At 33.0% G+C, this 22,916-nt stretch overlaps 1 protein-coding gene and 1 non-coding gene across 6 annotated transcripts; one reads left to right on the forward strand and one right to left on the reverse strand.

Moving 5' to 3' along the window:
• Positions 1 to 1,395: 1,395 nt before the first annotated feature.
• On the reverse strand, positions 1,396 to 10,675 carry LOC121240679 (probable NOT transcription complex subunit VIP2). 5 transcript variants are annotated; one of them, XM_041138174.1, is made up of 15 exons: positions 10,484 to 10,675; positions 9,443 to 9,583; positions 8,372 to 8,480; positions 8,118 to 8,296; positions 7,383 to 7,431; positions 7,050 to 7,268; positions 6,463 to 6,666; positions 6,276 to 6,377; positions 3,847 to 3,935; positions 3,297 to 3,482; positions 2,615 to 3,040; positions 2,469 to 2,521; positions 2,339 to 2,380; positions 1,782 to 1,926; positions 1,396 to 1,639 (listed from the first exon to the last, which is right to left on the reverse strand). In XM_041138174.1, exons 2-15 carry the CDS (start codon positions 9,458 to 9,460, stop codon positions 1,580 to 1,582), a joined length of 1,881 nt encoding a protein of 626 aa, XP_040994108.1. In that variant the 5' UTR covers positions 9,461 to 9,583; positions 10,484 to 10,675; the 3' UTR covers positions 1,396 to 1,579. The 5 variants fall into 5 exon arrangements, 4 of the variants coding, with proteins under 4 accessions (XP_040994108.1, XP_040994109.1, XP_040994105.1 ...); XM_041138175.1 differs by having other exon boundaries at positions 6,463 to 6,508; positions 6,656 to 6,666; positions 7,050 to 7,431; positions 10,484 to 10,669; XM_041138171.1 differs by having other exon boundaries at positions 7,050 to 7,431.
• On the forward strand, positions 8,372 to 8,452 carry LOC121241750. The gene has a single exon (XR_005935778.1). It is a non-coding gene; the product is annotated as a small nucleolar RNA snoR35 (small nucleolar RNA).
• Positions 10,676 to 22,916: the final 12,241 nt, after the last annotated feature.

Raw genomic sequence — 22,916 nt, forward strand, 5'->3', positions numbered from 1 at the left:
ATCTTATCAGAAATAGCCTTGAGTTTTTTTCCCCCTAAAAATATAGTAAATTGATGAACTTTAATGTTGCACAAAATTTTTTTCCCTCCACGAGATTCAGAAGAAAATGTTTACAAATTAAATTTTACCGTTGTGCAATATTTTATTTCTTTTATTTTTTAGTCATGTAAATATTGAATTGTTATCAAACTTTCCAATATTGTAATTATATCTCTAAATAAAACACTAACTTGTATAAATCTATCATTTCTATTAATGTATTATTAGGTTTACTTTAGCTTATATAAATTGATGACATATTTTAAATTTTTTTGAATTTTTTTACTCAGCTTCGCATTTTTCATTTAGTAACATTTTTTTTTTATATTTTTTCAACTGAGTACACGTGGCAATGCATGTTGTATAAATATGTGTTACATATATGCTATATATAACACTTTCTTAATCAAAAAAAAAAAAAAAAAAAAAATTGTTCTCTATATATTGTTCTTCAAAATCTGCCTTTTGAAGAGGTTTTGTGATACTTTATAAATATGTTACTATATATAATGCTCTTCAAAATCTGCATTAGAAAAACTTATGTAATACTTTTTCTATGTGTTCTTATAATATATTGATATTGTTATATTTTTTTTCCTTCTTAATTTTTTCTCAAGTGCATGAAGAGTAATTTCTTGACCATTTTTACAAATGATCAGGTTTTAGAATTCACTCACTAAAAACTAAAAATTATTTATGGCAGTTCACATTTTATACTTCAAATATTAAAAACCTATTTGCAAACATAAAACATGATAAAAATGTCCTACCAAGATTGTTTTTTTTTTTTTTTCCTTACTCATCACATTCCATACCAAAACTCATTTCACTCACGACTTTTTTTTTTCTCTCTAATTAGGTGCTATATGCAAGGGGCATATGTGCCTTGCACATAACACCATAACTAGTATATATATTTTTATATATTTGTATCATATAAATTGTAAAGTTAAATATCAACATTTTTTATTAAAAAAAAATCTGAATTTAAATTTATCGTAAGAATCCTTCTATATTTGCCTTCATTATCAAAATCATCCCTTGATTCATCTGTCGTCTGCAAATCAACGGAAGTCACATCAACTTGACTATTGGGACGGCTTGGAATATCAACTGAATGGACCCAATGAAGACAGCATAGGGATAGGTGGGATCTATGCATGAAGATCACTGTTCAAAGACTATTTTCGGATCTGTTCATGAAGACTGGGATTCACAGGTATCAAATCAGAAGTTGAATGAATTTTTACATGTCAAAACAGGAAATGAGATTAGAATTTAAGTAGAATGGGATTGGAATCCACCCAGAAATGGCTACTACGAAATCAAAAAGGCCAAGATCATTAAGAAGTGCTAAAGAACCAAGCATATTTATGTATAATATAATAGGAAAAAGGATGGGACTAAATAATTAGAAATCACCAGAACAAGATGGAGAACACAATTGCTAACAATTGCCAAATACAAGAAGCTGCAAACTAACTAGGTTTCTATTCTCAATAAAGCACAGGCTAAACTTTACATTGTAAGGAGGATATAGTTAATGTTGAGGTAGTGCCGGTCTCTTTTCCAACATCTCGTAATGGACAACAAAATTATCCTGCAATTAGAATGGATGCATTGGACTCTGGGAACTAAAATTGATAGATCTTTGTTTAATCAAGGAAAAATTAGAAAATTGTGGAGCTCATAATAATAAAGAAAACAAACAATTGATGGAATAGGGGTTAACCAATCCGAACCTTGCGGATTGTTTCAAATGTGTTTGGGTCAAAGCAATGATACGATCCCCTCTCGTATGTCGGTGTTTTAACGAGCGGCTCCACGTTGGGGACTCTTATGAACCATAATCGGTGCTCTTTGTGGTAAAACCAGCCTCTATTGTAACTGCCAACAGGTTTCACAAATGACTTAGCAAAACAAGCTCCAACCATGTGACTATATAATCCATCAACATATTAAGTAGTGGATTATGTAGTAACGTAATACAGGGATCTAGAACCTAACAGTCTATTCATGTATTGGCAATCTTGTGACCATGGAAAGAACAGCCAATAAAAGAGTTCTAACAGACCAGGATTTCATATGTAGCATAACTCTTTCTCAGCCAAAAAGAATCTCTGGAATTCTCTCGGGAGTCAGACTCTGCTTACAATTTGCAGATGTAAAATAATTGATATGTGAATCAGAGCCGCATCTGCTCTCAAAGCTAACTATTCAGTGAGTGCTAAAGTGGCACCCCCTTGACATGTGGGTGTGTATTCAAACACAAGCACGACGCACAAGCTGAGAAACTTACAGTTCATTTGAAGCATATAATTGGGCTTCATCTTTTGGCATGCTGCAAAAGAGAGTATAGTGATTGCATTAGATTTAATATATCAAGACTCATGCCAGGAGAGCAACAGAGATCCAGTAATGAGAAGCACCTGTAAAATATGTAAAATAAAGTTTCCACAGTAAACTTCAAAAAATAACTTGGCTGCAACCACCAAAAAGAGATTAAGAGCAGGAATGGAAAACAAATCATCGCTCTCAATTATCTAAAAGAAAATTATTATTAAGTGCATCTCACATGTAGAGGAGGTGGTTGTTTAGCATAATAACATTGTGGCACTGTAAACTCCGGATCACCCTTAGCTGGCTCATCAGACCATGGAGAACCAAAAGTTTTGTGAAGATTTTCGGTCGAATTCAAATTTAGCCCAAGTGTTGTCAGATCAATTCCAAGAGCAAGAGATGTCAGATCAGGATCACTCATCCTTATTACACTTAACAATCCAAGTAAACCATATGGGTCTGTAGAAGATTGGGCAGCCTGCATGGGTTTACTGCCCTGATCCCTAAATGGCTGATTCACAGCTGACATTTGTTGAAGCCGAAACTGGGACTGGTTCTGTTGTTGTTGATACTGCTGGATAAGCTGGTCGTACGATCCCATACCAGATACTGTATTTGGAGAATTGAGAGGTCTTAGTCCAATACCAGGAGGGCCACTGGTCTGAACCAAAAACAAAATTATATAATTATGACATTAGGAATACTTCTATATATTAATGCAGAAAATAAATGCCTAGAAAATTAGGCCTATCTTGAATAACATATCATTTGGAACATCCACCTTCCATAGAAGTACAATTTGTACAATGCACATCATCATATGTGCACCGTTTTTACAAATAACCCTTTTGAATGAGATTTTAAATCCAATTACAGCAAGAAGAAAATCAACAATTTACAGCAACAAATTAGTATACCTGGGAGTGATAATTCGAATGTGAAGATGGGAAGATATCCGAGCCAGGTAAATGGAGAAGATCCTGATTGTTTATAGATGAAAAAGACACACCGCCACTACCGACTGATGCAGCATGTTGCTGTTGCTGCTGAGGGCGATGAGATGAATACGTTCCCCCCAAATTAAATCCAGCAGATCTACCCATCTGCACATTTAGGATGGAAATATTAGAGAAACCTTGATTTCTGTAGCACATAACATCAACCAGGAATATTTCCAAAAAAAGAAAAGGGATATCCAACGAGTTTTTGTTACTCCAGAGACTGACAACTAGTCACCCAATTTCATATGAAATGGAATACTTATCATCCATTTCCATGTTAAATGGCGGAAGCATACTTTTCATATTTGTTGGTCACTCAAATTTCATAATAATAAGCCGTAATCAGTTTAATGGCTTAAGTTGTTTACATGAAAAACAAATGCTAAAATGCAATTGATCTTTATGCCAACAATCATAGATTATTGTGCCCACATATATTCCACAAATTTCAATACTTGGGACTCACAGAAAAGTGCTGTGATTGCATCATCGACATAGTATTCTCATGAAGTTGTTCTTTCTGGTGCATATCCATCGCATAATCTGCATTACCACCTGAAATAATAATACAGTCAACAACAAATGCTTAAGCAGCCGACCTAGTTTTATCACAAGAACAACATCAAACTTCCAAACATGTATATGAGCGATAGACATCTCTTCCATTTGCAACCAAAGAAGAGAGGAGAAAAGGAGAATACTTGAGTTATTAGAATAGATGTGAATGTCCAAAGATCTATTTTTCTTTTTTTATTGGCACCAGGTGTCTAGAAACAACGTTTGGACTAATCACAGGGGTGCACAGGCCCTCAGCAAGGAGTTTCCTGCAAGTGCACTCCCGGTAATTCAAAAGGAAATTTCCCTAGTCTAATGGCTCCTAGAAATTATTTGCACCCAAGGTTTTGAATCTAAGACCTGGAGAGAGCATACCACCAAGAAGGACAAGCTTAAGGAGTGAGATGAGATGATATGAGATGAGAATTTTGTGAATAGTAGTAAAATAGTTTGTGAATAGTAGTGAGATAGTTTGAGTTAATGTTTTATGGGATTTTGGAAAATGAGAGAAAAAGTTGAATAATTTTTTTTTTTATAAGTTAAAAATATTATAAAGTTAAAACATTGTTAAAATATAGCTTCGTTTTTTTTTTTTTTAGATTTGAAAATTTTGAATTGTTTTTTATTTTTTTGTTTGAAAGTTAGGGAAAGTTGTAATAATTAGTTTGAAAGTATGTGTTTGAGTGATGTTTGGAAATGAGATGAGATGGGATGAGATGAGAATTTTGAAATGGAAACTTTTTCCAAACAAGTCCCAAGGCTCTTACCATGATTTATTACATTAAAAAAATAATCACAAAAGCTGCAAAGAAGTTGGCGAAACCAAAGTTTTGAATACCGTTTCGGTTAAGGCACTCGAACGAAATATTTCATTCCAAGTACCATTTCGGGTACTGTTCCAGGATAGTCTATATATAGATAAATGAATTATATATGTATAAATTATATTTCAAAATAACATCAATGCAAGTCTTAAAAACTTAAAAACACATTTATAAAACTCAATAATACTTATAAGTTCCCAATCCAACTATTAAAAAAAATAATCACTCATCTTCATCACGAAAATGAGAGTAGGGATTTGATTTTCAGTCCTCGAGAAAAGGGGATTAAAAAAAGTTAAGAAAATAGTCTTCAAATGTGAGAATTGGAGTGAAAATTACGAAAATACACTGAAAATCCAAAAATCCACTAATTTCGGCCAGTACAAAAACTGGCCAGTATTGACCTAAACGCACCAGTACGACCGGTATTTGACCTAATACGAAACACATACCTTCCCTGTACCAGTCACTACCCCAGCATGGTAAATACCGGCCGGTAAGGCACAGTATTTAAAACTCTGGGTGAAACTGTAGATCATACATTTTTTTATCGATAAACAAAATTGTATTGAGCATAAAATAGACAAAAGCCCGAGTATATAAGACATATACAAAAGTGTCGCCTATGCATGCTAGTTTAGCAAGAAACTGTAGAATCATAACATTAAAAAGATGCTCGATACAACAATATTGGAAGATAAAGTTGCACACCTAATATCCCCATGGCAGAGCAGATGCACAGACATTGAGGACCATCACAGCATACAACGATAAGATGTTGCATTTCAGTCTCATTAGCCATTTCTTCTTCTTTTTTATGAATATTCTTATTACTACAACATATCTATATCCCAACCATGTGATGTGCCCAATACGAGCACTGAACCGAATGTTAAACAACCATTTTAGTCAAGCAGATTGAGGCATTCATTAATATTGCAAACGAAGAAATTGTCTCTCAGAATTCGTCAAAATCTCAAGGGTTTTGGGACAGAGTGCGTTTGCTAAACAGTCTCGTTAGCAAACTAAATATTGTTCCATAGAACAATGCATCCAATATTTCACACTTTGCATAACTTATGCGGCAATATATCATGAATACAAATATAAAATTATGGCAAAGTTGGCAATAATATAGTTGAGAAAGTAAACTCATCAAGACCTTCCCTTACAAGGAAAAATCACAAGAAAAAACACAATTGATTCAATTCAAACTCAAGTAGCCATTATAAAGAAAAACCTTTATTCTTACAAAAAAAAAATGAGTACAAGAAGCAAAATTAAACATGCAAAGCATTTTCTGCTGTTCTGCCCTAAGCCTTATTTTTCTTTTCCCCTTGCTAGCAAAGTTTTTACCGAGTTAGCAACATACAACTGATGTAGCAATTGAAACATAAATCTAAACCCAAGGTATCACAACTCCATGCATGGCAAGTACTACTGGTGAGATAACTGCATTAAAGAAAACCCTTGATAGTTGAAGTACAGCTAAAAATATAGTGCAGATGAACAGCACCTTTAAATCCAGGTAAAGCTGGAAAATCTTCATTTTGAATGCTAAACTCTTGGTTTTGTTGAACAATAGGACTAACACCAAGACCCTGTTTTCGTAGTGAACCTGAAATTTTTTGCTTTATGACATATTTACAAATTGAATCAAAGAAACAGCTAAAAGCAAAGTTGCAAGATTTTTCTTTGCTTACCCAATTGTCCTTGGGGTCCTCCAGCAGAACTAGGACGACTTGTCAACTGAGGGAAGTCGTTGATGTCAAAAGGTGTGTCATTAGAGTTCAGGTCATTTAACATCCCCATAGAACTTAAATTATTTACTGCCTGGACATGGCCTTGAGAAAAGGGACCACCAGCAGAATAGGAGTTTCCTAGCATAGAAATTACCTGAGGAGAACCTGAATCAAGAAAATGTCATCTCCAAAGAAACATAGCTCATCTAGCATATCAACACTATTGATTATATCTATAATAGATTATGAATGAAAATTAAAAAGTCTGACTATGACATAGTCAAATTAATTGATGCATTTCCAGACAGCATCACAACAGAATTGGGCGATAATAAGCACATGAACACATAAGATCACAAATAAATTTTTCTACAGCGACATTAGCACAAGCCATAAAATAAAAATAATAGTTCAGAATATACTAGAAACAAAGCAGACAGATACCATCCACAAACACACGCAGAAGAAATAGTTCCGAAGGTACTAATATAAATCATCTTTCTATTGAGACACTTCGTACAAAGATATTTACTAGCTCACATTTGTACCTTGTGGAAGTACGCCACTCATCAATCGATTTTGTCCTTGAACACTCAAACTTCCAGATCCACTATTTGCACTTAAATTTAATCGAGAAGCAAGACCAGGAACAGATAATCCTCCACCAGAGCCTATACTCCTCCCGATGTTGCCCCCACCAACCATGTTTCCCATGGAACTTGTAATCCTAGGACCTGCATTTGCCAAAATTGGGGATACTCCCAATCCTGGAACAGTATTCCGGTTACCAATTGCACCAGAGGTTGGGAGAATTCCAGGAATAGAACCGCCAACTCCATTAGTGCTACTACTAAATCCAGGATTTCCTACAACATTTATACCTCCTCTATTTGCGACTCCTGAATGCCCATGGGAGCTTCCATGAGACAACTGCAAAACAGTTTTGAAAGGAAGGAAAAAAAAAAAAAAAAAAAAAGAGGTAATAGTCGTAACAATGTGGTCGTGTACTCTCTAGCACATGCACAAACAGAAACAAGATAAAACAATAGGAAAAAGACTCCCGTGCGGCAGTAAGCAATCTTGAACTGTTTTTAGCAACTAGCATGTGGAAGACGAAGGTGGATAAATGGCAATGGATTGGTATTGCAAGTGCAAGAAGAGTGAGGAAACTATCGATCACTCGTTGCTTCAATGTGAAGTGGCCAGGGTCTTGTGGCAGCAATCTTCCAACTCCTTGGGACAAAATTGGTGGTGCCATTTTGAGTTGTGGAGCTAATGGTGGCTTGAGAAGGTATACAGGGTGGATTCATAGGCATAAACATCAGAAGGATGGCTCCTTTGTGCTTGATGTGGAGTATATTGAAGGAGCATAACACCCAAAACTTTGAAATTTTTCTAAAGAACTTTCATGCTTAAACCCTTGTATGATTGGACTGCAGTCCATAGCGATTCCCGTTTCAAATCATTTATAAATTTTACTAGTTCTTGCTTCCCTAACTTTCCTTAAATTATGTATTCCCCTTTGTATACCCAAGTGCCCTCGGGTTGCACCCCTACTGCTTATCAACAATATGTAGTATCTTTACTTAAGCATATGGCAAGGAAAACACAAGCACCTGAGAGAGAGCAACAGGAAGATTATTGGATGAAAATCGTCCACTAGAAAGGTTTCCAGCAGGCTGTTGAACTCCCCCAGAAGGAACATTACTTAGTGCTGAGTTTCTTGATGTTAGTGTACCGGGAATGTTGGGAAGATTAAAGCCCCCATGAAGATTGTGCAGCCCCTGAATTGACCCTGCAAAAAGAAATCTTGGAATTTCACAAATTTTAAACAATACATATGAGTGAATTGCCCACAATATCTACCCACCGGAGTGATGAAAAACAGGGGAGGCCGCACCAGACTGACCAGAGAAAGATGTAGTAAAAGGTCGTCCAGTACCATCTGGAAGGTTTGAAGCTGAACTGTTGAGAGAAGACTGCAACGAGAAAACACAGTATATTTCACAACACATAGATGAAACATGTGAAATTCAAAGCATATATTTCTCGCTTCATACATACTTTCAATCAAATAGAAAGAAGAACATTAATCACAAGTAATGTATCAAACACATAAATTTCTTACTTTATTATGAGTGAAGACTCCATAAATGCAAACTTATCTTGAAACAGTTAAAAACTTCCAAATAATACCTACGATGAGCTTAGAAACCTTTTTTTTTCACACTCTATTTCTTTGGTTTCCTGCTATTGTACTCAATGGAACTAGCATTCACGATTGCTTGTATCATCTTCCAGTTCCTAGATATTAGGTGTTTTCTTATGTATACTTCTTGTTTACTAGGGCAACACCTTTTGTTCTGTTTCAATGAAGTTTTACTTTTACCTATAAAAAAATAATACCTAGAATGAATGGTAGAAGCATCGTACAAATGCCAGTCTCCTTTCAAATAATTTCATTAATAAACTGGATGTCTAATCATCTCTGAATATGTACGATTCAAAATCTCAAATAAGTTATACATATCTCAATTACTACTAACAACATATCCTCCATGCTGCAAACCCAATTATGCTAAATAAAGCCACATGCAACTCACATTATTCAATTAAATGAAAATTAAGATTCACAAGATCAATAATTAAGCAAACAAAAAGGCCCTAAATCCAAAATAAAAGAAGATCCTGTAACGAGCCCAGTAAAAACTCAGAACTAGAGCTTAAAGACTACACTTAGAACACTAAACTTACAACATAAAGTTACATTTCTTAAATGCCAAGGACATAATTAACTTCAGCAAGTAAATGTTCCAAAATTGTTTCATGTCAGAACAAGTTTTGCATCTATAAGACAATAAAAAGGTTAAGTAAGACATGCAGAAGTGGCTGAATGTCGCGGCCCACAAGTTGAAGAAGTTATGTAGATAAGAGACAATACATTAAGTAACCCCGACATTGCATGAGCATCAATAATTCGTGCAAAAAATCATTCCTTGCTGAGAAACAGAACTCCTAATCTTGAGAGTCAAAAGATATATCGTCAAACTGAATAGCTACTCCGCAATACTCGGCCTATAGCCTGAAAAAGACAACGTTATTGTCAGAGAGAACTCCAAATAACAAGAGAGAATCAGAAGCGACCAACCAGAACAGAACACCAACGGCACAAGCAATACACACACATCAAGAAACTTAATTAATTATTTCTAAGCAAACACCATGAACATCCCGTAGTAAACTCGCGTCTTTAAAATTTTGAAACCGTAACAACATAGTGGGGTTTTGGACCACCTTTTCTAAAAAAACCAGGACCAGCACTTCATTTTATGACCGTAAATAGTGTTTCAAGTTCCAACAAGCATAGTTCGTTAAAAATGGAGACCTAAATCAGTTCAAATACCAGAAAAATTACAAAAATTCAGTAAGCAAAACAATCTTAAACCAAATAATTAATCGGATTAAACCGCCAAAAAAGATTCCTTAAATTACGTTGGGTAACCGAGAAAATGAAAGAAACACGGTGTAGATACGATTCTTAAATGTAGACTTCCCATCTCGTCAAATCGCTCAACAATCGTCTGGCTTAGTTGGGGTAAGCTTTTCATTTTCCTCAAAACACTAAACGAGCACGAAAAAGCATATTTCAGTCTCCCACATTGTTTCATTTCCCATAATTTCTAAGTACCCAAACAAAGGTTAAATGCATAAATGGACAACTTGTTCCAAGTCTACACCAAAACCGTAACTTGGGAAAAATATCAAAAAAAAAGGAACACCAAGAAATCGGAAGTCTCTTCTAGAAACCATAATTAAGAAGAGACCAGTATTAATAAAAATAATAATAATAACAGTAACAGGGAAAGGAGGATCTAGGCGAAGATATGGACTCGGATAAATTCGAGATGGGACTCGGGGCGAGCACGAATCAACTCGGAGTCAATTGGGGAGTGAGAGCACGGTAGAGGGAGAGAGCGAGTACCTGAGAAGTAGATCTGCGAGAGAGAGAGAGAGAGAGAGAGATGAGATGATTTGTAATTTTTGGAGTCAAAAGGTGGAGTTCTGTTCTCGACTCTCGAGTGCCCTAAATCGTGAAGGTGAAAAAGAAAAAGAAAAAGGACAAAACAGAATCACGATGATCGAAATCGGGTTGAAGTTTGTGTGCCCCGGAGACTTGGTGGGGGGCCACCCACTTTAGGGACCTTTTTATGGATGTTTTCGTTTTTTTTTTTTTTTTTTTTTTTGTACCCTCAAAAAATTGCATTCATTTTAATGAAAAATTGATCCAATAAAATAAGATATAAATTAGGAAGGTAGTCGGTCCGGTTTGATTCGATTTTAAATATAATTTAGAACCGAATTGATATTGAGATTTAAATAATCGATATTGTACCGATTACACTCTTAAATCAGTACTTCTAATTTTATCGATTTTGGTTTAATTCGATTCAAAATATTATATAGTATATTATAGTACATAATAATATACTGATAATATATTGTAATATATTATAATTGTATTATAGACTATATATATTGATATATTATAATATATAGTGATATAGTATTAATATAACCATTAATATAATAAACTATAATGATAATATATAGTTATTTATATATGATTTTAAAATTTAATATTATATTAATTAGTAATTTATCATATAATATAAAATTATTTTATATATAATTATATTGATTATATATAATATAAAATTATTTTATATATAATTATATTGATTATATATAATATAAAAAATATTTTATATAATATAAAAAAAATTAAAATATATATATAACTGGTCCGGTCTGACCCAGTGTTAGAAAATGAAAAATCAAAACCAAAACGATTTTAATCGATTTTGAAAAAAATGAAACCAGTAACAAACCAAACCAAACCCAATACCAGACACAACCCATCGGTTCGGTCCGATCTGGTCAAATTTATCAATTCATTGATTTTTTTCACCCCTAGTAGAAATGCTACATCCATTATGGGATGTCCACATCTCTTGTATTCATTTTTTAAATAAAAATTAAATTTTCTTATGTGAGTCTAGACTTACTTATTTGATAAATAATATTAATTCTAGAATGTGCAAATTTTGTGTACTTTTTTTGAAAAAAAAAAAAGATAAATCTAGAATTCACATAAATAGATTATTTTTTAATAGTGGGCCACATTTTTTTTAAAATGAATGCACAGGTTTGTTACCCTATGATTTTATCTAACATTATTTTATTTTTTTAAAATGAGTGCATGAGAGTTACCCACTCTAAAATTATATAAATTATTTTCCTATTAAAATATTAAAGAAATGTCTAAAATTCGATTGCCTACATTTAATAAGAAATAAAAATGAAATAATTAATAATATCAAATAAAATAACATATAATCAAAAGAAAAATAATATTTGTAATCATAAATCACGAAAGTACAATACATTTCTTTTGAAAAAGTGAGTAAATAAGATAATTATATGAAAAAATTAATTTTTTAATAATAAAATTCACTATTTTTTTTCATAAAAGTGTTTCACGTTTGTATAATTATTTTTTTAAAATAAGTTACTATATAAAATAAAAAAAATAAAAAAAAAAAAAAGAAAAAAAAAAGCTACTGTTGTACATGTCCACTACAGTATCACCAAATCCAGATCATTGGGACACCTACAAGATAGGTGCTTTCACAAATCAGCTAGGGACTGGTTAAGGGCAACATGTACCATAGACCTTTCTTTTCTAATTTTATCTTTCTTCTTTTTTTCTAATTTTGAGTTTAGTTAAGGTTTTAAATTCTATTTTTTTATTTATATTAAAATGTAAGCAAGGGAATTTAGACAATCTATTCAAAATTTCAGTATTTCATCACATTCTAATGGGTCAATTGAAAAATAATTAAAATGAAATTGGTCTTTAAAAAAAGGAAAATGATAGTATGTCTTATGATGTCTTCTCATTTTGATTATTCATATATTTAATTTCTTTTTAAATTTTTTTTTCTTAATAGTTAAGAAAGCGACTATTATTTTATTAGTATATTTTTTTATTTGTTAAAAATATTTAAAAAATGTGAAAAGAAAAAAAAATAATAAAGAATTATATTTTGTACTAGGAGGCACGTCAATGGTCAAAGCTCGGAGGTATATTAGCATCACTCCCAAAAAAAAGTACGCAACAGTCTATTTTATTACCTAAACTCCAAATTATTTAAATTTTCCCTTGTTACCTATCAAAAAACACAACTAGCACGCTTAAATACTTGCATGAAATATGAAACGTCTTCTTAGATGTGTGATTTGATCATACTTTGTATTTTAATGACTTAGAATAAGAATCTTTCATCCCATTTAATCAAAATCTCAAATGAGTTTTTCTTTTTCTTATTAACTTCTTTTAAATCAACGATCATCTCAAGATTTTGAGTTACTTAAATTTAACTACTATTATTAGTGAGAGTTACAATAGTAATGAATATGTACGCTTTGTAATCAATTCACCCATTTCAATTAATTTGAGATTTTTTTTATTTTATTACGTAGCGTGTAATTTTCATCACATTTACGAGAAATTGCAAATTAATTAACAACAAAAGTTAACTTTGAAAAAAAAAATATTAGTGAATAAAAATAACTTTTCTTGATAATACAATCAAAGCAAACCATATATCATAATATATTTTAAGGTCTGGTTTGTTTAGTGAAATAATCTCATCTCATTTAATCATTACAGTTTTTTTAAACTTTCAAACAAAATATAATAAACAATTTAATTTTTCAAATTTCAAAAGAAAAATAATATTAAAAAATTATATTCTAACGATAATTTATTTAATTTTCATCTCATCTTAACTCACTATCTAAATTAAGCTAAATGTTGAGATGATGAGACATTATATATTCATTTTAAATAAATGTGTTTGTTTTCTTCAAACTCATGTCATGCCTCATCAATAATAACTAAAATACTCTATGTAGTTTATACCACCCATGATTTTACTTTATATTTTAGGGTTATGTAGCTTGACTTCCGGATAAATTGGTCTCTATACTCTAATTTCGAGCTTTTTACTCCATATACTTTCAGCTTTCATCAGAACTGCTATGTACAGTCGCCGGCTATAGTCGGAGTGGAGTCTGCTGACGTGGATGTTAAAAAAAAAGAAAAAAGAAAAAAAGAAAACGATACGCAAAAATGAAACTGAAAAATAGAAGAAAATTCTATTTTTTCTTTCGGATTCCAGCTTTCTTTCGTGCTCTGGTCAGTCGTCTTCGGCTTCGTGGTGTTGTTCCTCTTAGATCTAAACCCTGTGTTTGCTCTGGCGACATTTTAAGCTCTATCGGTTTCATCTTGGGTTTGGGCTTCTTTGCCATATACCTAATCGCCGTCCCAAACATAATGGTTAGGTGAATCTTCCTTTCCCCACCTCTAATTAGAATTTTAGTCAGAAACTAAGAAAATTAACAAAAATCAAATGAGCAAAAATATAGGTTGAAGAGTTCTAGGAGGCAAACAAGAAAATGAAAGATGGCTCACAACAAGAGAGAGAGAGAGATTCACAAAGCTATAGTTTTTTTATTCAGTTAGATTTATCTATTGGAAGGGGTTCTGTTGAAAGCTTCAATTGTGAAGAGGTAGAGGGCCAAATACGAAACCAACTCAGGGAGAAAATACGCAGCAATCAAAGCCAAACCAGGGGAAAATGAACATATAACGAATGAATCACAACCGAAATAAGAGAAAAACTCAGCTCAATGACACAAAAAATGCCCATACGGGAATCAATCACAACAGACTCCTCGGTGGTAGTATCCGCCGCAAAGATAGGGATCAGAGACGTGTTTGCACATGAGGGGTTACGGCACAAGCAAGAGTACGAGGGGGAGAGAGCAACAACTTGGGGGGGGGGGGGGGGGGGCTAGGGTTAGGGTTGCGACGAATTGAGAGATGGCTTGAATCATAAACGTCTCAGTTTCAGTCTGAGGAGGGAAGCCTCGTGTAGACGCAGAGGGGAGGGATGTGGTGTCGAGGGAATGATCTGTACCTTGGATGCCCCGTCGAGGAAGGGAGGAGGCTGCGCTTCGTGGAAGGTTCGAGCTCCTCAACGCATTAAACTGAAGAAACTAAGAAAAGAAACTGGGGAGAGGGAAACTGTGGCCGCGTGCGTTTAGTTTTTCTCGAAACGTTGCGTTTAAGTTTTTTTTCCACATCAGCATCATTTACGCACTGTTTGCACGAAGGCGACTGCATTCAGCATTTTTTATTAACAATGTTAATAGTATGTTGAATATGCCACATTAGCCCCACTAATAAAGTGACACTTGTAAAATAAATGTAAAATAAAACAAAATTAAAAATAAAACCATGGTTGAAACCTAGTGTTTGGCCAAGGTGCACCTAGGCTCACTTGGTTGCAAGATTCAAACCAGACGTAACTTATGCATCACTTGGCAGGTGGTGACTAGTTGGGAAATATAATTGTTAACGTTGTGTCTCGTATGTTTTCTGGTCAAGTTCTAGCAACTTAGGTCTTTAAAATTGGGTCTACGAGAACGAAGAAGAAAGCAACTGGGAGAAAGCCGCCTTGGGGTCGGAGAGTCTTCGATGCCAAAGTTAGTAGAATATTTTGAAAGTTTGTAAATAATGAGAGAGTCTAGAGACCAGAGACATTTTTCGTACCTAAAAATTACTATTTATATCGAGAATCTATGGGGATAGATCGTATCTGCCCCTGTGGAGGTCCTTGTCATTTTTATTATTCCTTTTGTCATAATCTTTTAATGCAATATGTCTCTGCGACGACGTTATTAATGTGGCGTGTAGCTCGGGTAGTGCTGCCATTAATGCGACGTGGTTTCCCGATTTACCTTACTCTGCTAATGTCTTCAGTGGTCCGTCGATGTCACTTTGTCAAAGGATCGAGAGTCCTCCTTACTTTTCGTTCGTTCATGTGGACAAGTACTCAAGGACTAGGCACTGTTCGAGGGATCTCCAAGACGGCAAGTCTCATCCCTCTACAGTATGTTCCCACATGGGGGTTGGGTCCAGGGGAGTCTACCTACAGGCCTGGCCTAGGGGCCTATTTGTTCTGCACTGGGCCTTCTTTTCTTATTCTCTTAGTTGCTTCTCACTGGCCCACTCCTCGTTTGTTTCCCTAAAACTTCTCAACTTATCTCATCTCATCTTATCTCATCTAATCATTACAACGTTCTCAAATTTCCACACAAAATAAAATAAACAATTCAACTTTTTTAAATCTCAAAATAAAAATAATATTAAAAAAGTATATTCTAACAATATTTTATTTAATTTTCAACTTTCATCTCATCTGTAAAAAAAAAGAGGTCTAAAAATGGAGAAAACCACTTACAAGCATTATCATCCAATTTAGACAACTAAAGTTGTATTTGGTTGTTGAACCAAACTCAACTCATCTCAAATCAATTATTAATAGGACTTATTACTTTTCAACTTCCAATAAAAAAAGTTAAATTCATTTCAACCTACTTCATATATTTAAACCTAAAAAATTAAAATCATCTTAACATAAAAAAATTAAACCCATCTCAATAGGACCTATAAAATACTATTGTTCACAACTTAACTCAACTCATCTCAACATTCAAATGTAGCAATATGGATGAATATAGATAGCCGACACAATGTTTATAGTTAAATTTTAATAGAAGAGTAATTTTACTCAGCCTCCCCCGTTCTTTCCTACACCACACTCCTTGACTGACGTGGTTTACTTTTCTTTTTATTTTTTCTCTCTCTTTCTGCCTAAAAACCAGTGTTCTGTCTCTTCTTCTATTCAATTTCCCCCACCCCAGCGTCCTTTGCCCAAGCATCCTTTCCCCCACCCTTCCCCCATACACTTTTCTCACACTAGTTCAAGCTCATCCGCTTGTTTAGGCTCTTCCACTACAACATATACTACTTTTTGCCAAGATGAATTATGGTCAGAAAAAAATATATACCTAGTGACAAAAAGTTTTTTCTCACCAAATTGGTTCGTGGTAGCTTGGTGGCATATAACTGGTGAAGTAAGTCTCTTTTTCCACCAAAAGTTTAATTCATGACAAAAAAATATTTTTCTCCACGACATTAATGGCGAAGAAAACATACAAAATCTTGTGACAAATAGTACTAGACCTACCCTCAGCTCGTGAGAAATGAGTGGATTTCCCATGAAATTCAGTATTGGATAATTGTTTTACTCATGACCATGTTCATGAAAAATGCTTGCATTCCTTTTTTTTCCAAGAAAAATAGTCATAGCAATTATAGATTTACCAACCATCAAAAAATATCACAGCTTTAAGACTAACTCAACTATACAACAAATTAAAGGCCATTCACTTCATAAAACCAACACCTGAAGAACTTCAACAAAAATATCAGAAATATAAATTATATATATCATAATACTTTTACCCATTTTTCAACTGGTTTAACCAGTCAATCAAGGCCTGCTGATTTATAGTATATGTTTGCAAATATGGGAGTACAGGAGGTAAGCCAACTACATCAGTAATGTTCATAACAAAATCCTTGTACATGTATACATATTTCTTGTTCTAGACACATTACTACAATAACATGTGTGCTCTAATTCAACTCCATTCATATTTGGTTGCAAAGCCTCTTGATCCACAAATATGAGGGGCTCATAGTTACTTGAAAAAACCATTTGCTGATCTGTATTAGCCATTAGAAAACATTTCTTACCTAGCTACTAGGACATATGCTTAGCAAATCATATTTAGAAAGATGATACGAACAAGCTAGAATATGGGATGTTTTGTGGTTTACAACCTCTATTTAATAGCCATTGAACAAGATTATAAGCAATTTCAAACTATAACTCATTGTTATAATTTTGATCATAAAACATATATACAACACCATATTATTTCCAGCCATAAATACCCTACTGTTTTACAAATTCATAAACAGCCACCTCTTACTGCTTTTACATACTTGTTGCCTTATATATATAATCCGAACTATCTTTGAATTAGGTATCCTATCCTCAACGCTCTTCTTCATCCCACTGCCTGTTTGGTATCTGAGCCACTTGGCTTCTGATAGTTCGAATTACTTCTCTTCATTTCATTCATTTTGTTGTCTTTCAACCCAAACCCTGAATTCTTACTTTTTCTATCTTGTACCTTGGTAAGACCCGTTTGCCGGAGAGCATTGAGGGCAGTTTGGTTGTCGGATCGGGATAACGATGTTAGTAGCATTAAAGTGTGAATGTCTGTGTTGACTGATGACAAAATGAGTAGAATGTTTAGATCTAATTCAACTATTAGTTCTAGGTTGTCTGTACCACCTGACATTGTTAATGAAGAATAGTATTCTTTTGAAGAAACTGCTTCAAGTGATTTCAACTGATGAAATATTCTAAAAATTGATTCATATTTTATTTATCGAACTTCTTGGGTTTAATCTACTTTTAAAACTGTTTTTAATGTTAGAACAGTTGAACAAACCTATGCTATTTCAAAATCTTAAGAAAAATGCTGCATCTTTACTAAAAAATTGATCCAAGATGTTTTAGTAAAATGGTACAAATATTTGCATATTGGTTCTGTTCAAGTTGCTATCAAACCTTTAACAAGGAAATGCATCAACACCTCTATTATATTGTATTTACGAGATGCTAGATTCAACAAGTTTGAAACTAATATTCTTAGTATGATTCAGTCATCTTTGTTTGGAGGTCCAGTTCATTTTGATTGTTTTCCTGATTTAACTCTTACTTTGGATGACAACAATATTGTCAAAGCTTTAATTTTGAATATTTTAACTTCTGACTATGATATGCTAGAAGGCAGCAAACCACTTGCTTTTGTTTATCGGATTTATTATCGCCTTTTAAAAATGAATTTTAATCCAAAAGCTATTTCAAAACCAACTGCGGGAAAAACTCTTTTAATTCAGAGTTCTACCCCAGATACAAATATTCAAGTTCCAAAGATGATTTATTGGAAATATATTTTTCTTCCCAATGAATGGACTTTAGAATATGTAGTTCTTCCTATTAAAAATGTTTCTGATGATTATACTTTGAATTATATTCAATAATATTTGGACGGTACTGTTAAAATTAGTTTTGATCAGACTAATAATCCGAGCTTAAGAAAAAATTCTTTCGCTGGATCTAGATCTTCTTTTACAGGGTCTATTTCTGATAATCCAGTAAAAAGAGACCAAAATCTCAAACAAGTTCTGGAGGATTCAGTTAAAACAACCCAACCTGTTAATCCTGATTTAAAATTGAAAGGATTTTCTACATCCTCTCAGTTTACTTCTGCTTATTATTCTACTAAGAATGTTGAAACATCCAAGGAGTACAAGTCCATAAAGGAAGAAGCTGATAAAAAAGAAGATACTTCATCTTTATCTCCAACAGCTTCGGATATGATTGCACCTATTGTACTTATTCATCACAGTCTTACTGTGATAAATAAGCCCTTTGAATATGATTTAGTTGCTCTTGTCAATGAGTACAATTCAAAAGAAAATCGTGATAAGCAGAAAACTTATCATGCTACTTTTTCTGCTTTTGAAAAACTTCGGGTTAAAAGAAAATGGAAAGAAAAGATGAATGACCTACAAAGGCATATACTTTTCTTTGATTTTGTTAACAATTATTATATTTCTAAAAATAGTTTAAATGTTGTTAAAACTGATTTTGTCAAGAAAGAAGGCAAAATGGTAATTCAAAATCTATGAAATTGTGTCCAAAGATCCAAAAGAAGACAAGATTTAAAGGAAACAAAAAAGATTATTCACCAGAATAATTTTGTAAACCTTACTTTTCATACTATTGGACAACAGTTAGATAAGATTGAGGAAAAGGCAGAAAAGCCTATTTTTACTTCAGTCCCTATTTCAAAAACTATTGAAAATCCTTTGGTCTTCCCAAAAGATCAGCAAAAAATGGCTTAAAAAATGATTAAAAAAAACCTTTGATTACTTTACCATAGGATCGACCTAAAATTGATTTAAAAACTTCACAGGCTAAGACCCTTGATAAAATCAATCAAATGCTTGTTGATCTCAAGAAAGACCAGTCCTCTACCAGTACTTTAACTAGCAATGAAAATGAAGTTGTTTTTTGTAAAAACTACAGATGAATCATCTGACATGATTCTTCTGGTATTCAAAATATTGATTTACTTAAAAAGAATTTTTAAGATTTTAATTTAAACTTGAAATAGCCAGATTATTTTCAAAAGGACCCAAACCTATGAGTCTGATGAAAAATTGGTATTCCAAGCCAACTCCTCCTGATTTACAATTTGAAGAAAAAGTTTTTCAAACTCAATCTTCTTATTTTGTTGATAAAGTTTACGAATGGAATATTGATGGATTATCTGAACAAGAAATCTTCAATACCATGAGTAAAATGTCTTTAATAGCAAATGCTTATATTAACAATAATATCAGGCAACCTGATATTGTTATTATTTTGGCTAATGGTTTTTCTGGTATACTTCGTGACTCACTAAAAAATGAGCAGCACAAAGACTATCCCAAGTACAGGAGGATGTCACATAATAATTATGAATAAATTCTTAAATCGTCTCATCAGGGAAAGTTACTTAAAAATTAAACTCGTTTAAAATAATGAAATTATTCACAAAGAGAAAATAAAAATGGTAATATGTGCAATGAATGGAAGAGTGCAACGGGAATGAAAATGACACTAGTCATGGACTAGATTCATATTTTTGAATTTTTGAGTGTCGAAATGAAATATAAAAGACTAATAAAATGAATTAACAATCAAGTAATCAACTAAGCTAAACAATCTTAATTAAAATTGGAATATGAGCTGAAAATTGAAAAGTCCCAAAATTAAAATTCTAGGGTTCATCCTTGCATTTAAATCATAAATTCTCAAAATCAATCCATAATGATTGTAATGTATATTTAATGGAAGCTTAAAGAAGCGAGAAGAATAAATAACACCAAGTAAATAAATAACAAATAAAATGCCCAAAGGTCTAAGCCAAATATCTCAAAAATACATCATAAGTTTTAAACTAAAATTAAATAAATAGTAGAGAGTGAAAAGAGCAAGCCAAATAAATGGAAATAGATAGCGGCAGTGGAGGAGGAAGGCTGGCTGGCTGCGGCAGTTGCACCCCTAGAGGAGCTCTTCAATTGAGGCGCTAGTCTCTACATGCGATGTTACTCTGTGTGTGTTCAATACTTGTGTTGCATCCGTCCCTAACTTCCAAACGAAAAAAAAATCCTAATAATAAAACTCTTGCCTCTTACACAAAAGCCAAGTGAAAAAGAAATTTTTTACTCGGTCCCACACCCTTTTTTGTGTCTTCCGTTGTGTGCATGAGTAGTTTTCTTTTTCTTTTTTTTCTACTTTTTTTTTTTTTTTTCTGTGTGAGTTATTAGCATGCATTTTTTAGAAGCTTTTCTTTTGCCTCTTGTCTTTTTCGCCCAACCTTTTTTTTTTTTGTGCCTTTTTTACTTTTCTCTTTTGCATTTCTTAGATTGAAAAGAAAAATAAATAAAATAAAATAAAATAATAGAATATCAAAAAAGTATTGTGCATGTGAATAAATATTACTCAATTAAATTACAAGTTATAAAATTAAGTATAAACTATGCTATAAATCAATATAAATCAGAACTCGAATTTATTCATTTTAACCATTTTTTCATCTAAAATCAATAATAATGTAATGAAAAAAATAAAATATATTAGTTCTAAATGTATAAAATATGTAATAACTCATCTCAATCACACCCCCCAACTAGCGTTTTGCTAATCTTTGAACAAAATAATGAAAATTAATTGAAATGAATATTGCATAAAGATCAAAATCCAAACAGAAACAATCAAACACAATTCTGAATTCTCACAAAAATGACACGTTACTACTCAACCCCCAAGGGCTATACCCACCAAGACTATCTCAACAATCTTTCACATAGAATTGAAGCAAATGTCTCATAACTCAAATGTGTGTGTGGAGCTAAATTGACTGTGTGTTCCTCATTACTAGCCATTTTGTCATAGGATTTTTCAACCTTAAGATTAATCATTGCTAATTCTAAATACCTCAAAGCCCAATGGACTAGTAGTTTTCTTGCCAGTTTTGTTTTTAAAGGTTGAACACTCAACCCTCAAAGTATTGGGTAATTGTTTCTAGCCCTCTACTTAGGAAAGCTCACTAAGTCGCCTTTATCCCTTTTTTTTTTCTCTTCTTTTCAAATCTCTTTTTTTTTTCTTTTCCTTTTCTTTTTTTTTCTTTTCCTTTTCTTCTTTTATTTTTTCTTTCTTTTCTTTCCTTTTTTTTTTGAAGCATGACTCGGTAGTCCTACAGTTTATTTCTCCAGAGTTAAATCAATGAACAGTAAATAAGGAATACTACAAGTGTAAGCATGTGCAAAATGTCCTTCAAAATTTGCCATTCATTCTATATAAATCTTACCAAGCTTCATCTCAATAAGTATAGCATCCTGGTGTTTCAAGTCACACGTCAACAAAATATTATGCATAAAAAATCATGTTGTATGCTTAAGTTAGAAAATAAATTTTCACAAAAATAATTATGCTCAATTACTCCACCAAGATGCAGATTTCACAAAATACTAGAAATAAAGCGTGTGGCCATCATATGTGTATCAATGCACATCACATTAATGCAATTTTTTTTGAATCTATGCACACACGCTACCCCCCAACTAGTAAGAGTCATGGTCTTCAATGAATTGAACGAAAGAAAACAAAGTGCATAAGAATAAGCAAGTAAAACAAAAAAATCAACATGAAATATAAAATCAAAGCAAAACAACAAATAAAAAAATAAAAATAAAATACAAGTAAAGAAAACTATAAATGGGAAAAAGATCAAAACACTTTCATGGAATCTTGCACAAGCAAGATCTCCTCGTGTAGATCAAAGATATTCATAAATGGCTTTAGACGTTGTCTATTAACAGTGAAGCTATTTTCATTCTTTTAATTGACAATGTCTACTGCCCCGTGAGGATAAACCCTCTTTACAATGTATGGCCCACTCTATCGGGATTTCAATTTACCAGGAAAAATATGTAAGCGAGAGTTGTAAATAATAACTTTCCTGGCCAAGTGTGAAATGCTTGAGATGAATTTTTTGATCATGTAGAATTTCCACGCGTTCCTTCGCCAGCTGGGCGTTGTCATAGGCATCCCGACGAGCTTCATCCAGTTCATTGATCTACAATTTTCTCAACCCTGAAGCTTCATCAAGTGACATGTTAACATGTTTTATAGCCCAAAGAGCTCGATGCTGAATATCAACAGGTAAATGACAAGCTTTACCACAAACTAATCGATAAGGGGACATCCCTAGATTTGTTTTAAAAGCTATCCTACAAGCCCACAAAGCAT

This window comes from Juglans microcarpa x Juglans regia, chromosome 7S, assembly GCF_004785595.1.
Source record: "Juglans microcarpa x Juglans regia isolate MS1-56 chromosome 7S, Jm3101_v1.0, whole genome shotgun sequence".
Classification (NCBI taxonomy): domain Eukaryota; kingdom Viridiplantae; phylum Streptophyta; class Magnoliopsida; order Fagales; family Juglandaceae; genus Juglans; species Juglans microcarpa x Juglans regia.

Excerpts from the sequence above, each read along its gene's own strand:
- LOC121240679 (XM_041138171.1), bottom strand. Across the intron at positions 3,936-6,275 it reads AGCTTTACCTGGATTTAAAG|GTGGTAATGCAGATTATGCG; the intron begins GTGCTGTTCATC and ends TTATTATTTCAG. Across the intron at positions 2,522-2,614 it reads AACAACCACCTCCTCTACAT|CCAAGTTATTTTTTGAAGTT; the intron begins GTGAGATGCACT and ends TGGTGGTTGCAG.